The sequence below is a fragment of the Xenopus laevis genome, chromosome 8S (assembly GCF_017654675.1).
Source record: "Xenopus laevis strain J_2021 chromosome 8S, Xenopus_laevis_v10.1, whole genome shotgun sequence".
Lineage (NCBI taxonomy): Eukaryota > Metazoa > Chordata > Amphibia > Anura > Pipidae > Xenopus > Xenopus laevis.
In genome coordinates this window covers 71,119,635-71,136,669 of record NC_054386.1, presented here as the reverse complement: position 1 = coordinate 71,136,669, position 17,035 = coordinate 71,119,635, and the positions used below count along the sequence as shown (strand labels likewise).

Sequence of the window (17,035 nt, the reverse complement as noted above, 5' to 3'; positions counted from 1 at the left end):
AGGGACCTAGTTCAGAGCCCTGCGGTACGCCACTTACAACACTGGTCCAATTAGAAAATGTTCCATTTACCACCACTCTTTGTAGTGTATCTTTTAGCCAGTTCTCTATCCAGGTACAAATACTATGTTCCAGGCCAACATTCCTTCATTTAACCAGTAACCTTCTGTGTGGCACTGTATCAAATGCTTTAGCAAAGTCTAAGTAAATCACATCCACTGCCATCCCGGAATTGAGGTCCCTGCTTACCTTCTCATAAAAAGAAAGTAAGTTTGTCTGGCAAGATCTATTATGCATAAAACCATGCTTGTACAAACTCATAGTATTATGATTTGCAATGAAATCCAGTATCTTATCCTTTGAAAAGCTTTCCTACCACTGAGGTCAGACTAACTGGCATATAGTTTTGAGGCTTGGAATGGGATCTTTTTTGAATAGCGGCACCATATTAACAATTCACCAGTCTCTCGACACTATGCCAGACCTCAATGAATCCTGAAAAAATAAGTAAAGAGGTTTGGCAATCCAAACCCAGAGCACCATGGGATGAATATCATCTGGCCCCGGACCTTTGTTTAGCATGTTCTAGCCTCTTTTGAATTACCTCATGTGTGATCCATGTATCATTAGTTGTATTACTAGAATTGGAAGCCTTCATTAACTGGTTCCTTCATTCCAACACATGATTTTTATTGGGTTTTTATTTCAATTATTTATTCACAAAACACTCTGATAATGAATTTGTAATCAGATTGATTTATACAATAATTGATATGAACTATGAATTGATGCAGATTAACTTATTATATATGGATTGTTGTAACCTTTGAATTGATGTTCCATTTACATGAATTGGTGGTTGGTGCTCAATTGAGAAGACTGATTTTTTGAATAAAATTTAATGAATTAATGGGAATTCTACTGTGTGCAATTTGAGACCTTGTATGTCTAAAATTACCTATTTCTATCTAGTCTCATGCACCGTCAGACATTTCTGACAAAGTAGACCTTTTTTCAGATTGCAATAGATTGCACAGCTATCTTTTTATAAATTTAATTACAGATGCAAAGTAATTCTCCATCCCTTATTATATAGGTCAGTCATCTCATTGTTGTCCAACATACTTAGAGATCTGTGCAGTTTCTGCTTGCCAAAATGATTCTTTAAACAGCAGAAGGATAATTATTGTATTGTTTAGGTGGTTACAGCTAGAAAAGTGTAATGCCTTTAGAGACACTCATATGAAACACAGAAAATAGTCACGTGTAAGCAAGGCAGGCAGGAGTCTCAGTTGAAGATCTCTTTGAATCAATTGGACCACTGCCCCTAAGGACTTTAGATGGATTCTTAAAGCAACACTGTACAATGATACTCTTTAACTACTTGACTTAGGTTCCATCATGCTTTACCCTTAATAATATTCAATGGAAAACAAGGAGTCTTTGTCTAGCAACAGTTGAGTGGAACAGCACTGACATGAAAGGTTCAGTGAAACAAGAGTACAACCTAAAGAATGCAGCCTAAAGTGCTTACTATGGTTTGCATAATCTTTATATCTGAAATTCCATTCAAACAAATGAAAATTGTATTCCTTAAGGAGGTAGCAAGAAAACATTAAAAATAAGGGTGCACACATAAACAATTGGGTGTAGTGATGACCAAAATGTTTTCATTAGGTTTGGATTTGCAGCAAAATTTTTACATGGGAAAAAGTAGTTGTGTAAAAATCCCATAGACTTATTTTTTGCTGCTTTGCATATGTTTCCACAATCTAAATACACAGTTGTATATACAGATATATATATATATATATATATATATATATATATATATATATATATATATAAAATAAAAAATAAAATAAAAATATATATATATATATATATATATATATATATAATATTTAACGTTTCGGCTTGTAGACTTCCTGATGGCTCGAGTCTAAGAGCTGAAACTTTGAATAAACCCATTTTTTCTTTCATCACTATATATATATATATATATATATATATATATATATATATATATATATATATATATATATATATATATATATATATGTATGTATATATATCTACAGTAGTAACAAATACAAGGCAAAATTTACTCTACATAACAAATATGCATTTGGCTGTGTGCACAATACAGGAGGTCAAGAAAATTCATTATTTATTGTCTTTGGACTACACTTGGACAGCCGTTATTATTTATACCCTGGATTTACTGTTTCTACAATTTTAAAGTGCTCCTTCCTAGCTACTGTATATTCACACCAGTTTCTTTCATCAATAGATATTTTACTTTGCTGAAATGTTATATACAATGTATATTAACTAGGACCGAACTCCATGCTTCATTTTGCAAGCTATTTACACAACCCATTCCATTTCACTTTACCCTAAAATATATTTTTTACTGAAAATAATTTACATAGATCTGCATAGTGCTCTATGCAAATAACTATTATGTTCATAAGTAAAAATACCCTACTTTAATTTCTACTTTTTTTAACAGACCTTGCCACTTCATGCTAATGTAAATTAGCAAAGCTCACAGTTGTGACTAGTGATGGGCGAATTTGGGCCGTTTCGTTTTTGATGCTGCCGGCGAAAATGCACCAGTGTCCAAAAAAACTGACGCCGGTGTCCATTTTTTTTTGATGCCGGCGAATTTTATGCGGCGAATCGTGGGAATTTGCTGCGAATTTGCGCCTGGCGAATAAATTCGCCCATCACTAGTTGTGGCAAACTGCAATGTAATATCTGATGGATGCAGCCACCTTTGTAGTGGAACAATTAACTTACTATCAGCAACTACCCTGGCTTTGTTTTAAAACCCAGTTTTTGAGCTTTAGCCTATAGGGTATTCCATAAAAATGGAAATATTGGGAGCAAATTCCATGCAAATTTATGTGCTTTGCACATAAATGTGGAGAAGGTCTCCTCATTTTTTGTGCTTCCATTCATTTTTTAATACAGGCATCTTTATGTGTCAGCGTGTTTTTACTTTTAACCAAGTCAATGATATACTGTAATATTTATATACTGGTATACTAGAAAAAGTGCATGGTCATCAGAAAGTTATTATTATATATATAAACCTCCAATAATAAGAGTAATAAAAGTTTCCTGTTAGAGTACATCTGAATTATTATTTAACTATTAGCAGAAGGCGTACAGTGTTTTTTTTTACAGTAACTACACTAAAACACAATGCTCAGGTTTCTTACACTCTAAACCACTTAAAAAGCATCACACCTCTCAGCAATTTTCACACTTATCTATGCGTATAAAGGAGACTCACTTTTTTATTAAGAAACTGCTGGCACCGGCTGTTCTGATGTAGTGAGAAAACAGTATGGGTTTAGAAATGGTGGGGTGATAACATAACACAATTATTGTTATACTGTAAAGTGATTCTTTTTTTAGGATTAAGTTGTCTTTCATTACCAATAAAAAAAATGTGCACCCAAGTACAGTTTTTGCAGTTTTGACTTCTTAAAATTCACATGATTTTGCAATATGATTAGAGAGGAAAATGAATGAAGTGTCATCTGATACACTGACTTTTTATGCAAAATTCCTTTGTCATTCTTACTGAAAACCTTTGCTTGCAATATTATACATTCAGCAAAGTCTAGGTATATTTGAAATTTTGTGCTAAAACTTTAAATAATATCCCTAAAACGCTGGGTGTGGTTTCTGTATTTTTTAGAAACTTTTCATATTGAGGGAATATATTTTTGGTATTAAGGGTCCCAACTCTCATACTAATTTCATTGGTAAACAGGGTGTAAGTTGTGCACTGTTAAAATTCATAGGCCATATATATTAATGTAATATTATATTTTATTATTATATATTTATTGTAGGATTATATACTAATTGTCCCTGCTTATGCGGAACAGTCCTGCTATGTGTAAATATAGCCGGCTTACTGGAAAGTAGGTGGGCTTTGGGAATCAATGCTGGGCCTAATGGGGGTTGATTTCTATGGGAGTTATTTACTAAATCCGAATGCAAAAATCACAAAAAAAATTGTGATTTTTTTTTTTAATAAAATCTGAATTTTAAAAAATCTAAAAATTTTTGGGAATTTATTAAACCTGGAGAATGGAAAAGTCTGAATCTAAAATACCTGGCATCTCAGACCTGTTGAGGTTGCGTATAAGTCAATGGGAAAAGTCTCAATGATTTTTTGATGTGTGCTGGGTTTCGTGCAAAACCCCAAAGTATTCTGAGTTTTTGGGTGAAAATTACGAAAAAATCATGAAAATCAGATGGAAAAATCCAAAAAAAAATTTTTCCCCTCAAAGCAAATTTTCGGGAAAACAGAATAATAAATAAGCATTAAAAACCAGAGCAGATTTGATCGGAGTTTGTAGTAGAAAATATTGAGATAAATTCGGACTTTGATAAATAACCCCCTTAGTGTGCCGTGAGTGTGTGTGAATACATCCATCGATATCATAGAATTTATTAAAAAAAGAATATAAAAAGTACAAAAGAAAAAAAGCACTGATCCTAGCGAACAAAAATCCTAAAACCTCTAAAAGTCCAAATTGATTAAAAGAGGTACGATTAGATCAGCACAGCTCTCATTGACTTCTATAGGACCTCAACAACTTTAACTTGGTGAAGTTTTGCATTAGATTTTAGTTTTTGATAAATTGTAATAAATATTGCATTTTTAGAAGTTTTAAAAAATATAGGAAAATCACAATTTTTTTGAGATGTGTGGAAAAAAAATCGCAATTAGCACTCAAATGAATTACTTCTCAGTATGAAAGATAACAACCAAAACAGGCAAAGAGTTGTACATACAAGGGAGTTGGAGTAAAAAGAAATATATACTCTAAACAGGTATACAGTGTATTATTTGAAATGCTTAGGACCTGGGGTTTTTTCCCAAGGTTTTACACCTCGTCTACAAAAATTATTTAAACATTAAATAAACCTTACAGGATTGTTTTGCTTAGTTACCATCACATACTAAATAGTGACTCTATAGGAAATTGCCTTACCTTAATTCTGAGCTTTTTGGATAATCAATTTCTGGATAAGGGATCCCATACCTGGACACACACACATATATACATATATACACATACATGCGTGTTGGCTTTACTAATCCAGTATTACATTATTACGGGTGGAGGGGATATTTGTTGATACTCAAATGCTAATGGGGCATGTGGGAGTTTAAGATCAACATTAACTGGTTTGGACTGTGTTAAATAATATGACTATCATGTAAAATATCATGTCACTTGGGGGCACATTTACTTAGGGTCGAAAATCGAGGGTTAATTAACCCTCGATATTCGACCATCGAAGTAAAATCCTTTGACTTCGAATATCATTAAAAATATAGTTGAAAATGGTGGTTTATAGAGTTAATTGATAAGCTGTTCTAATAGGAGAATGATGGGGATCACACTTAATTGTCTGCAGAAGAAGGTGATCACTTTAATTTAATTGACAAGCATTGCAGGGAGGTATGAGAGGGCAATTACTTGGGAAAGCTATTGTATATATATATTTTTTTTTTCAGGCAAAATAAAGAAAAACTTTTTATTTAACTCGACGTTTTGATCCCTCACAGGGATCTTTTCAAGAGTATACAAACATGCAACCAGAGACCCCAACCCCCCACTGATTATAAACTCTGGAATTCCAAATAGGCGCCAAATCCGTTGCTGAGCAACAAGGGGCAATCACTCAGAAGCGAGAGGAGGAGACAGAATCAGTCTGGGTGGGGGGGGGGGAAAGACAGGAAGTGTCAGATTACAGGTAGAAAGAAAGCTGATCTGGGGCTGTAAAAAGTCAAGAATTCAGAAGATTCACCATGCCAAATAAAACTACAATCCATACAATTATCCCTATATATCAGGAGCCCAAATTTACCTTCTTACTTTCTTACCCAAACGCCCGGCCATATAGAGGTGGTTGTGCACATCCAAGCGCATCAGACTCACGTGCACCCACTCGTTTCTAAGGGGCTTGTGGATAGCAACGTAAATTTGGCACAACCTCAGGACCCCCCAGGTCGAGTGCAGTAGCGCCGGACGTGAGTGGCCACAGCTAGCGCAGCTCCCTGCGCCTGCTGTTCCCTTCTGTCAAATCCGCGTCTAATACTTCGATTTAGCGCTTGATAGTGCTGTCAGCGAAAGCAGAGCCTAGGCTATTGGACAGGTTAGCTGTCTCATTATTGACCAGTAGTAGGTGCCCTGATCATGCCAGTTAAAGTTGTGGGTCAGCCCAATACCACCCATGTTTAGACAGGTTAGCTGTCTCCATTCTGGACACTGATTGTCTCAGTGAAGGAAATATAAGGGGCGTACTAGAGTCATTACCCACATACATAGACCGATGGGTGTGCAATATGGAACACGCAGACTCCTAGGGGTTGGTACAGTAGCAAATGGTCTGTGCGGTACAACAGAAAAGAGGAATATATAAAGAGGCTGGAAAGGGTTAAAAACAAAGGAGGTAAAAGGGAAAAGGAGAAAATGTATTGGCAGTTCACAATAAACAAATCGCAACATTGTTGCTATGGAGATAGTAGCCTAGTAACAGATAGCAACAAGCTATTTATGGAAACATTATATTAAATGATTAGTGGCCACCTAGTTGCGACAGTACAGATATGTTAAATATTTATTGGGTCCACATGCCTATAATAAAGTCATTAAACAGCCAGGAAGAGTATTATACGAAACAAATTAAATAAAGCAACCCAACGGGAGACTTTCATTTAGACCCTTGGGGGTCACAGTGTCCAGACGATAAATCCATTTGGGTTCCCTTCTCAATAGGGCCAAGTCTCTGTTCCTCCCTCGGGACAATGGGGGTTGGTGGTCTATAACCATGCATCGGAGTGTGGGTAATCCATGTCCCTTTTGAAGAAAATGTCTGGCCACTGGTTATTTGGCCGTGTTGTCTTTCAAGGCCTTGCTGATTGCCGACCTATGGTTCGCTATCCTGTCTCGCAATGTTGTAGTGGCCTTGCCCACATAATAAAGTCCAAATGGGCATGTGATAATTTATACCACATAGGTCAAGGTGCAGGTCAGTCTATGTTGTATCTTTAGTCTCTTGCCAGTGTGGGGGTGGGGGAAGTCCTTCCCTGTCAGCGACATGTGGTGCAGTCCGGGCATCGGAAGCAACCAAGTTTCTGTTGTCCTGTGAGCCAGTTAGATGCCCCCCGTGTCTTATTCATGAAATCTGTCTGTACTAGAATGTTCCTTAGATTCTGGTGTTTACCATGCCCAAACATAGGGTATGGTGCCTGGTGTAGGGATAAAGAAGTATCCATGGCAATAATTGGCCAATTTCGCCGTACACATTTCTTTAAATCATTAGAAGAATGAGAGTACTTGTTGGTAAAAACCATGCTGGCTAAGGCCTCATTGTTTTTGGGTTTTCCTTTCAAGAGGTCTGCTTGAGAGTGTCCCAGGGCACGCTCTAATTGTTGAAGAAGTAGTTCCTCATTGTAGCCTCTCTCTATAAATCTATCAAAGCCCTCTTGTAGCTGGATGTGAGCTGTTTCTGGGTCGCTGTTGTTGCGTATGGTTCTTAAAAATTGTGAATATGGGATGGCCCTGATGGTGGTTGGTGGATGATCACTAGCAGCATGGAGGATGGTATTCCGGTCAGTCGGTTTTCTATATAGCCTGGTGCCCAGGCCCCCCTCTGTCTTGAAGATTTGTAAGTCCAGAAATTCAATGCAACGATCATCATGATTTAAAGTAAGTCTTATTGGGTTATCCAAATTGTTTAAGGTATCAAAAAATGTGATAAGTGATAAATTATCCCCCCTCCATATCAGCAACAGATCGTCTATATAGCGTTGATAGAGTAATAGGTTGTTTGCGGCCTTTGCCAAAATATGTTCTTGTTCGTACTGGAGCATGAAAAAATTGGCGTAAGATGGCGCCAGGGCACTGCCCATGGCGGTGCCCAATGTTTGCAGATAAAACGTGTTTTCAAATCGAAAATAGTTCCGGGTTAGTGTCAACTGTAGTAAGTCGATGAGGAATTCTGTCGGGACAGACTTGTCAGATCTGGTTTCAAGTGCCATTTTGCATGCCAAGATCCCCAGATCATGGGGTATGGTAGTGTAAAGGCTTTTTACGTCCATGGTAGCCAAGATATACTGCCCTCCGACGTTGTGCCAACTTTACATTGCTATCCACAAGCCCCTTAGAAACGAGTGGGCGCACGTGAGTCTGATACGCTTGGATGTGCACACCCACCTCTATATGGCCGGGCGTTTGGGTAAGAAAGTAAGAAGGTATATTTGGGCTCCTGATATATAGGGATAATGGTATCTTTATTTGGCACGGTGAATCTTCTGAATTCTTGACTTTTTACAGCCCCAGATCAGCTTTCTTTCTACCTGTAATCTAACACTTCCTGTCTTCCCCCCCCACCCAGACTGATTCTGTCTCCTCCTCTCGCTTCTGAGTGATTGCCCCTTGTTGCTCAGTAATGGATTTGGCACCTATTTGGAATTCCAGAGCTTATAATCAGTGGAGGGTTGGGGTCTCTGGTTGCATGTTTGTACACACACACACGATCCACAGTTATGCTTATATAGTTTCATTATCATCATTTAAGACAATAAAGGAAAACAAATTGCACAGCAATGGACCCACTACAGCAATATCACACAAAATGCCATATGGGGAAAACATTTTTAACACAGGTATGGGAACCGTTATCCAGAAACCTGTAATCTAGAAATCTTGAATTACAGGAAGAACATCACCCACAGGCTCTATTTTAATCATATGATTAAAATGTTTAAAATTTTTTCCTTTTTCCTCTATAATAAGGCATCACCTTGTACATGATCCCAACTAAGATGTAATTGATCCTTAAAATTAGCCCAAACTCACAATGTTGTCATTTGTATTAGGTGCTGTTTTTAGACAATGGAAAGACCACTACAAATTTACTTTATTTTTTGTATTGTTTCAAAGCTGCTATAGCAGTCTTTTTTGGCACTCTAGCTTTGATGAGACTTAATCAATGAAAAAAATATTGAATGAAAAATGTGTTACTAAAATTTAGCTTTTTTTCCTGTTTGAATCTTTTTCACATTTGAATCTTGTGTTTACCTGTTCTCTATTTTTTTCATGTTAAAACAAACATTTTGGAGGCAGTGAAAGTAACTCATTGCAGGGGTTTCAGAACCCAATCAGTCTGGTTAAAGGGATACTGTCATGGGAAAAAAAATTTTTTTTTCAAAATGAATCAGTTAATAGTGCTGCCACAGCAGAATTCTGCACTGAAATCCATTTCTCAAAAGAGCAAACAGATTTTTTTATATTCAATTTTGAATTCTGACATGGGGCTAGACATATTGTCAATTTCCCAGCTGCCCCAAGTCATGTGACTTGTGCTCTGATAAACTTCAATCACTCTTTACTGCTGTACTGCAAGTTGGAGTGATATCACCCCCCTCCCTTTTTCCCCCCAGCAGTCAAACAAAAGAACAATGGGAATGTAACCAGATAACAGCTCCCTAACACAAGATAGCAGCTGCCTGGTAGATATAAGAACAGCACTCAATAGTAAAAACCCATGTCCCACTGAGACACATTCAGTTACATTGAGAAGGAAAAACAGCAGCCTGACAAAAAGCATTTCTCTCCTAAAGTGCAGGCACAAGTCACATGACATGGGGCAGCTGGGAAACTGACAAAATGTCTAGCCCCATGTCAGATTTCAAAATTGAATATAAAAAAATCTGTTTGCTCTTTTGAGAAATGGATTTCAGTGCAGAATTCTGCTGGAGTAGCACTATTAACTGATTCATTTAAAAAAAAAAAAAAAATTCCCATGACAGTATCCCTTTAATGTTAAATCTTTATGTGACATTTTGCTTCTATCCTGTATGAGAACTCAATCAGGTTTTGGCTTCACATAAATTAAACATTGAAAAAACATAAAATGCATTTAACATTTAAAAAACACAATTTTTTTTTATCTACCACTGGTATTTTTCAGGTGATTGCCTGTTTCATTGATGAGATCATAGAGAAAATGTTACTGCATGGTAGAGCCATTTCTGATCTGGCTGTCTACCCACCCCTTCCTTTTTTTCATTCGCTCTTCCTGCTGTGGACCTTAGTAGAACGAGGGACTTTTAAGGGGTCTATTTATCATATTGTGTAAAAAAGTGGAATGAAGAATAATGGGTGATAGTGCTCATAGCTAGTGATGGGCAAATTTATTCGCCAGGCGCGAGTTCGCCACCAGCGAATAAATTCGGGAAACGCCCGCGAAAATTCGCCGGAGTCCAAAAAAAATTTTTTTTCCGAAAAAACGGACGCCAGCACCAAAAACGGGCGCTGGCGTCAAAAACAGCGCGATTTTGCGAATTTTTCGGCGAAGCGAAACGGCACAAATTCGCCCATCACTACTCATAGCAACCAATCAGATATTTGCTTTTATATTTTGTTGAAATCTAATTGCTGATTTTTACCTTTTTTTTATAGTAAATGAGCTGAACTTTAACTTAAAATTGTCACATTTGAATCTTGTGTTTACCTCTATTGTTTGCGTTTTTTTTAATTGGACATCTCTGGTAGCTTCTTGAGTGGTTACATCACTGAAATTCAATACAGGGAGACATGTAATTTAATTACTGTTACTGCTTTTATGTCAACTTGTGGTCTTGGCCAAGTCACTCAAATTCCTTCATTTTTAGGCAACCAAACATATATGAAATCTAATGAATAATGGTCTGTGCCTGAACATCTCTTTGTGCAGCTTTGTCTAAACCTACTGTATGAGTAATATTAAATAAATCTTGAAGGCCTCCTATTTATTGCATTGAGAGCATGAATTATACTGATACATCAAAAGAAAATAATCACTACCATATTCATTTTTCCTACAAAGAATCTATAGTGTGATTACCCTTTTACTGCCCCTGTAAGTAACTAGATTTGATGTCTAGTCAATATCTCTTGGTCCATTTTAAGCCTACATACTGTTTAATGAACTCTAATATGTTGTTCTTGCTTGTATAATCATCTAAGGACCAGAACATGATAATAAAAATAAACTATACTATACAATTCTTATGGAAATGATAACCATAAATCTAAATTATGTTGCCTTGCTATGTAAGATGACACTTATTTTCCTTCTTCCTAATAACAATCTGCAGGGGTTTTAGAACTTAAAGAAGACACCATTGAGTGTTTGCTAGCTGCAGCCTGTCTCCTCCAGCTATCCCAAGTTATTGATGTTTGCTGCAATTTCCTGATGAAGCAGCTTCATCCTTCCAACTGTTTAGGGATTCGGTCATTTGGAGATGCACAAGGTTGTGTAGAGCTTTTGAGAGTGGCACACAGCTACACAATGGTAAGATTTTCAGCTCTAAAATAGTAAAATGCTCATTTACCATCATTAGGTACTATTGTTGTTCTATGTTCATCATTTTCTGCTAGGCACAACTTGCACATATCTATACTAAGATTGACAATGTTATATGGCCTGAAACCCAGCGCAAGTTTACTAACTCACTTGGGGTTTCTTTAAATATTGCCAGAGCTTGAAAGCTCGAGCAATATTAAATAGGCCCCATAGAGGCATAGCACTGAAATTCTATTTACTTGTAAATCACTGTGTGAAAAAGAGGCACAAGCTGCAAAAAGTACAATAAATTTGAGTAGAAACTGATATAGTAAAATGGCATGCAATGCATCTTATATGGTATTATTTACTACACAGGTATGTTCAATGTATACATTCATTTATAGTACAGCATCACAAAATATATTGACACTATATAAATACATGTTAATAATATTACAAATAATATTATATGTACTTTCAGATAGTATTATAAAATGCCATGGGTGAGTTTTAAGAGTGCATGTCCAGTACAGTTATTAAATAGAAAGGAGAAAACAGGCTAACCATTTTTTTCTAATGTGAAAGAAAATGTAATTTTTAATGTCTCACAGAAAAGGGGATTTTTATACATTGGTTTTCTAAAGAGCAAGGGATGCTAACCTAATATACCAAGGGTGCTATACTAACCAAGACTAGACCGAAATTAGTGCTGTGCATTTGCTGAATTAAACATAAACAGGAAGACAGGGGTTTTCCTCACTCAGAGAAAATATTGCAGTTCTCTTTGTAATAGATATACTATAATTTGTATTCACATAGTACAGCTAAGATATTCATCATGTTTGTTAGGTTTCAACATTTGCTAATCGTTTTTTTAATGTAAAGGCAAAAATGGTTTGGCTCAACATTCACAACAGAGGGTGGAACACATGTACCTGTAGGTGATATTTACTGCATCACATGCATATTTTCTAATTCTGTTCACTGTTTTATTGCAGACCTTTCCATTGCTTTTTAATTATATATGGACCAGCATCTATTTAAAATCTAATTATAAACTTTCCACACTTTATTTGACATTTTTCCTGAAAAAAATAATATAAACAAGTAAATCCAAGACTTTGTTTTTATTCATTAGGTAAAGGCTGTATGAAATAATAAATGTGATACATTATACTTATGTATATATTATACTAATATAATGTACCCTTGATACCAAATAAATGGTGAATGATTAGTGGGATACATAAAGATATAGTGCCTGCTGCTTTGAATGCTTATTTCCTCTGTTATAAATAAGTAGTGTTAGCCTTTCAAGACATTTCCTGTTCTCTGTGTTGAACTACACAATAGAAACAGGAAGCTGGACCCATTTGGATTGATGGAAATAGTAGTCTGTTTGTAAAAAGTAAAACTCATCTGCCCAAGAGAGATATCAACAGGAAACTGTTAATGCATCTTCTCACAGAGTAATTGTACACTGTAACTGGTTGCTTCTTTTAGTGAGCTCTTTAGTGAAGTTCATACGTGCATGGCATGCTTCTAAATGCAGGGGCATAATTTAAAGAAGAAAAAAAGCACAAAAGGAGTGAATATTTGGTTGAGGAAGGAAATGCATAGAATTTCTGGGGGCTTAAATTATGTAATAATGCCAAATGATAACGAATTAACTGTCTGACTATTACTGCAAAAATCTTATTCCTGGAGACCATTGTTACAGAAATACTAATCTTGTAGAAATAGTCTATTACTGCAAAATAATAAGATTGTCAAACCAGTGGTTCAGTTTGCTTTAAACTAGGGAAAATTCTTTCTGCCATAGTGCCAGATGTTTACCATTTGGAATGAAGACAGGGAATGGGGATTCTAGATGATTCTTTAAAATGTTATAATAAGTGGGTGTGTCCAGATGGTTCATAGGGTTGAATTGAAAATTCAAATTAGAATTTTCGATTTTTTTTTTAAATGGTCAAAACTGTCAAATTCGACTAGGGAATCATCCTAACTCGATTCGAGTTTTTTTTAAAAAAAAATTATTAGATTTTTGAGATGTATCATACTCTGGCCCTTTATTACTGTATAAGTCAATGAGAGAGGTCCAGGGATCAATTTGTTGATGTTTGTATCTTTCCTGAAATTCGATTTTTTTTTCCAGAAAAAAAACTTGAATCAAGTTTTTTTTTAATTCAAATCAAATTAGATTTTCAGATTGGTAAAACAATTAACAATTTGATTTTATAAATAAATTTCCCCAAGTCAGATTTCAAATTCAACCAAATTTAAGGGACTTTAAAAAACTCACTTGAATTCAAAATTCGACCCTTGATAAATGTGCCTCCAAATGTTGAAGCTATTTAGCTCTTAAAGTTATATGCTCATCTATGCCTCGTAATTATAGGATTAGCCTCTGGGGCAGCAGCCTTGCCAGAGAAAATTAGAGAATGTTATTGTGCATTAGTAATTAATTATGTGGCAACACATGCACAGAAATCAATGTAGTCAGCAACATGCATTGGACCTGATTAGCATATATAAACTGAGTAGATCTCCCTTTCACCAGAAAAAAAATCTTAATTTTGGTAGTGACTTGAATGTAATTGTGCAGCATACATATAGGGAGTTATTTACTAACCTCCAAATGCAAAAATCTAAAAAAAAAATGTAATTTATTTTTTATAAAATTGGACTTTTAAGAAATCACAAATTTTTCGGAATTTATTAAACCTAGAGGATGGAAAAGTCAGAATCTGAAAATCCGGCATCTCAGAACTGTCGAAGTTGCATATAAGTCAATGGGAGACGTCCCAATGATTTTTTGATGTGCGCTGGGTTTTGGGCAATACCCCAACGTTTTCAGAGTTTTCGGGTGAAAATTACAAAAAATTGTGAAAATCAGATGAAAAAGTCAGAAAAATTAGTGAAAATCAGATTTCCTGGAAAATTTAATAATAAATAAGCTGAAAAACCCGATTCATCGGAGTTTGTAGCAGAAAATATTGAGATACATTCGGACCCCCATAGTCTCTCAGTGAGCTGTATACTCTGTGTGCAGTGATCATATGAACTGAAACTGATGTGTTCCTAAGATACCCAGTTATGAACCTGCTCAATGATGAACAAACACTAAAATATTAAGAGTACCAATATTAATATATTTAAGGAATATAACTTACAAGAAAGACTTTGATAAAAAGAGTTCTGTAGCTCTTCAAATGTCATACTCATACTGTGCTAAAAGTTTCAAATACCATGACATTTGATGAATGCCACAAGTCCAAGAAGTGAGCTATCATTTATATTGCTAAGCTAGGAGCAGATTGAATTTTCTTTTAATGACATTAACAGATTCTAACTATTAAAACAAGCATGTATGTATTAATGCATATAAAGTAGAATGAGAGGCTGTACCATGTTGCATTTTATATATATAAGGGCAGCACAGTGGCTCAGTGTTACCCTTCTGCCTTACAGTGCTGGCTTCGATTTTAGCATGGGTCTGCAAAGCATTAGCATGTATGCATGGGTTTCCTCTGGGTACTCCCACATTTTGAAAACATACAGGGAGATTAATTGGCTTCTCATAAATGTATGTTAATTTATGTTAATTTATATATGTACAGCAAATAAATTTTCAAAAAATTTTGGATGAGCGTCAGAATAGACGGGCGCGTCAATTTCCCATTTTCACGATTTTTCCTTAAAAATGTCAGATTTTCAAGATTTTTCCCGAATTTTTTGCAGTTTTTGAGAAACGGAACATATACGCCCATCTCTAGTGCAGGCCCTGGCTGATAGGGAACTGATAAACTGACTTCAAGTGGCTGGAGATGCCAGCTGCCAACCCTACTGTGCTGCTCTGCATTTTATTAACAGGCACCGTAAACAGGGCAATATTGGGGTCCACTGGGGTGTGGTCCAGCTGGGTGGGGAAGCCCTAAGGGATATTATTTATGTGATATAAATGAGATTCCTCGTCCTTTAATTCCATTTCTTAGTAAAATGTAATGATTCTGACAGAACCACAATTACAACTGGTTATAAAAAATCCAACTATCGCTCACAACTTAAATATGTAAGTAAACCTATTTATATAAGAATGAGAACTTTTTAGTTTTAATTTTTAGTTTACAGTTAGAATGTTTTTTTTAATGCTTATTTGCCGTCAAACAATCATTGTTTTAGAAGAAATTGCACCTATTTATTTAGGTAAATTTTTCTTTAACTTGCAGTAGTATTAATCTCTCCTTGTGGCTACATACATTATTATTGTGACTCTAGCCTTAATAGATTCCTGTAAACAAGCCATCTTTCCACTGAAACTCTAATATCTTGTCTAATATTTTGTTTAAGCCTTGTGATCAGAGGTAATTTCTATGAAGGGCTCTTGGGATCAGTTTGGACAGTGCATAACTGACATTTGCACATAGACGTTATTTTCTATTTTATTTTATTTTTCCATGCAGGTCAAATGTAATTTATGGTTCTTCTACACAGCCATAAACATGAAACAATATGATAAAAAATATACAGTAATTTATAATACTATGGCAAGTTATTGCCAGATATGTGGTCTCCTGAAATGTTGAGCACCATGCCTTAAGGATATTAAAACATAAAAAAATAGAATATATTTTTGCCTCAACATGAATCTCTACTAGCTAAATTAAAATTAAGTACAATTTACTTATATTGACAGTGAAAAAGCAAATAAGCGAAGATGAAGCATTGTTTAAGTAGGATAATTTGGCAAATTGCATTGTCGAATTTTGGAATTTCTGGATAAAAAGTTTACAAATCATAGCTCCCATACATATAATAATACTGAAATAATTATCATGTTGTTTCATGGATTATGGTTTTCTTTCTGAGAAAAAAACAAAGTTTGTAATTGTGTATTGAACCTTGAATTTGGATTTCCTTCTTCTTTAAGTTTTTAAATTCAACAGGAAAAAGAACAATAGTGCCAGAGTGTAAAAGGAAGCTGTCATACTGTTAATAACTTCATAACTTAATGACTTCATATGCATTTGTTGAATCATAACATTTCTTTTCATTTTCAGGAACATTTTATCGAAGTTATACGGAATCAAGAGTTTCTCCTGTTGCCAGCAAGTGAAATAGCAAAGCTGCTCTCTAGTGATGACATCAATGTTCCTGATGAAGAAACAATATTTCAAGCTTTAATGCAGTGGGTCAAACATGACATTCAATCTCGACAAAGAGATCTGGGAATGTTGCTTTCCTTCATTAGGTTACCATTACTTCCTCCACAGGTACTTGAAATTAACAGTTTCACTCTAAAATGTAGTATATAGCACCAATTACAAACAGACTTTTGCAGTAATATCTCTTGCAGATCAATTGTCTATTGGCTTTTCAAAATTTCATAATGGTAGAACTAAAGTGGGAAATAGTCATGGGGGGAGTTGTGACAGATAGGGGATACAGTTGTTAAAAAAAACAAAGAGAGATAGAGGAAGCAAAAAGGTAGAGCTGAGGAGAGGAAAAGAGAGAGAGGATTGGAATGAATATGAAGTATATGAAAACATGGGAAATTAATGGTTGGGGAGAAAGACATGGAATATAGAGATTCTGAATGATATACAGTATGTCTTGCCTCTAAACATTGTAAAATAAATATTGATGAGTGATGGATTTTAA

General features: G+C 35.4%; 1 protein-coding gene across 1 annotated transcript in view; it reads left to right on the top strand.

Annotated features, from left to right (window-relative positions):
* Window positions 1-17,035, top strand: part of klhl4.S (kelch like family member 4 S homeolog) — a 90,712-nt gene that overhangs the window by 47,795 nt on the left and 25,882 nt on the right. Inside the window, exons 4-5 of the mRNA XM_018233057.2 lie at window positions 11,184-11,380; window positions 16,435-16,647. Of these exons, the coding sequence (XP_018088546.2) occupies window positions 11,184-11,380; window positions 16,435-16,647 (410 nt within the window). The remainder of the gene's footprint in view (window positions 1-11,183; window positions 11,381-16,434; window positions 16,648-17,035) is intronic.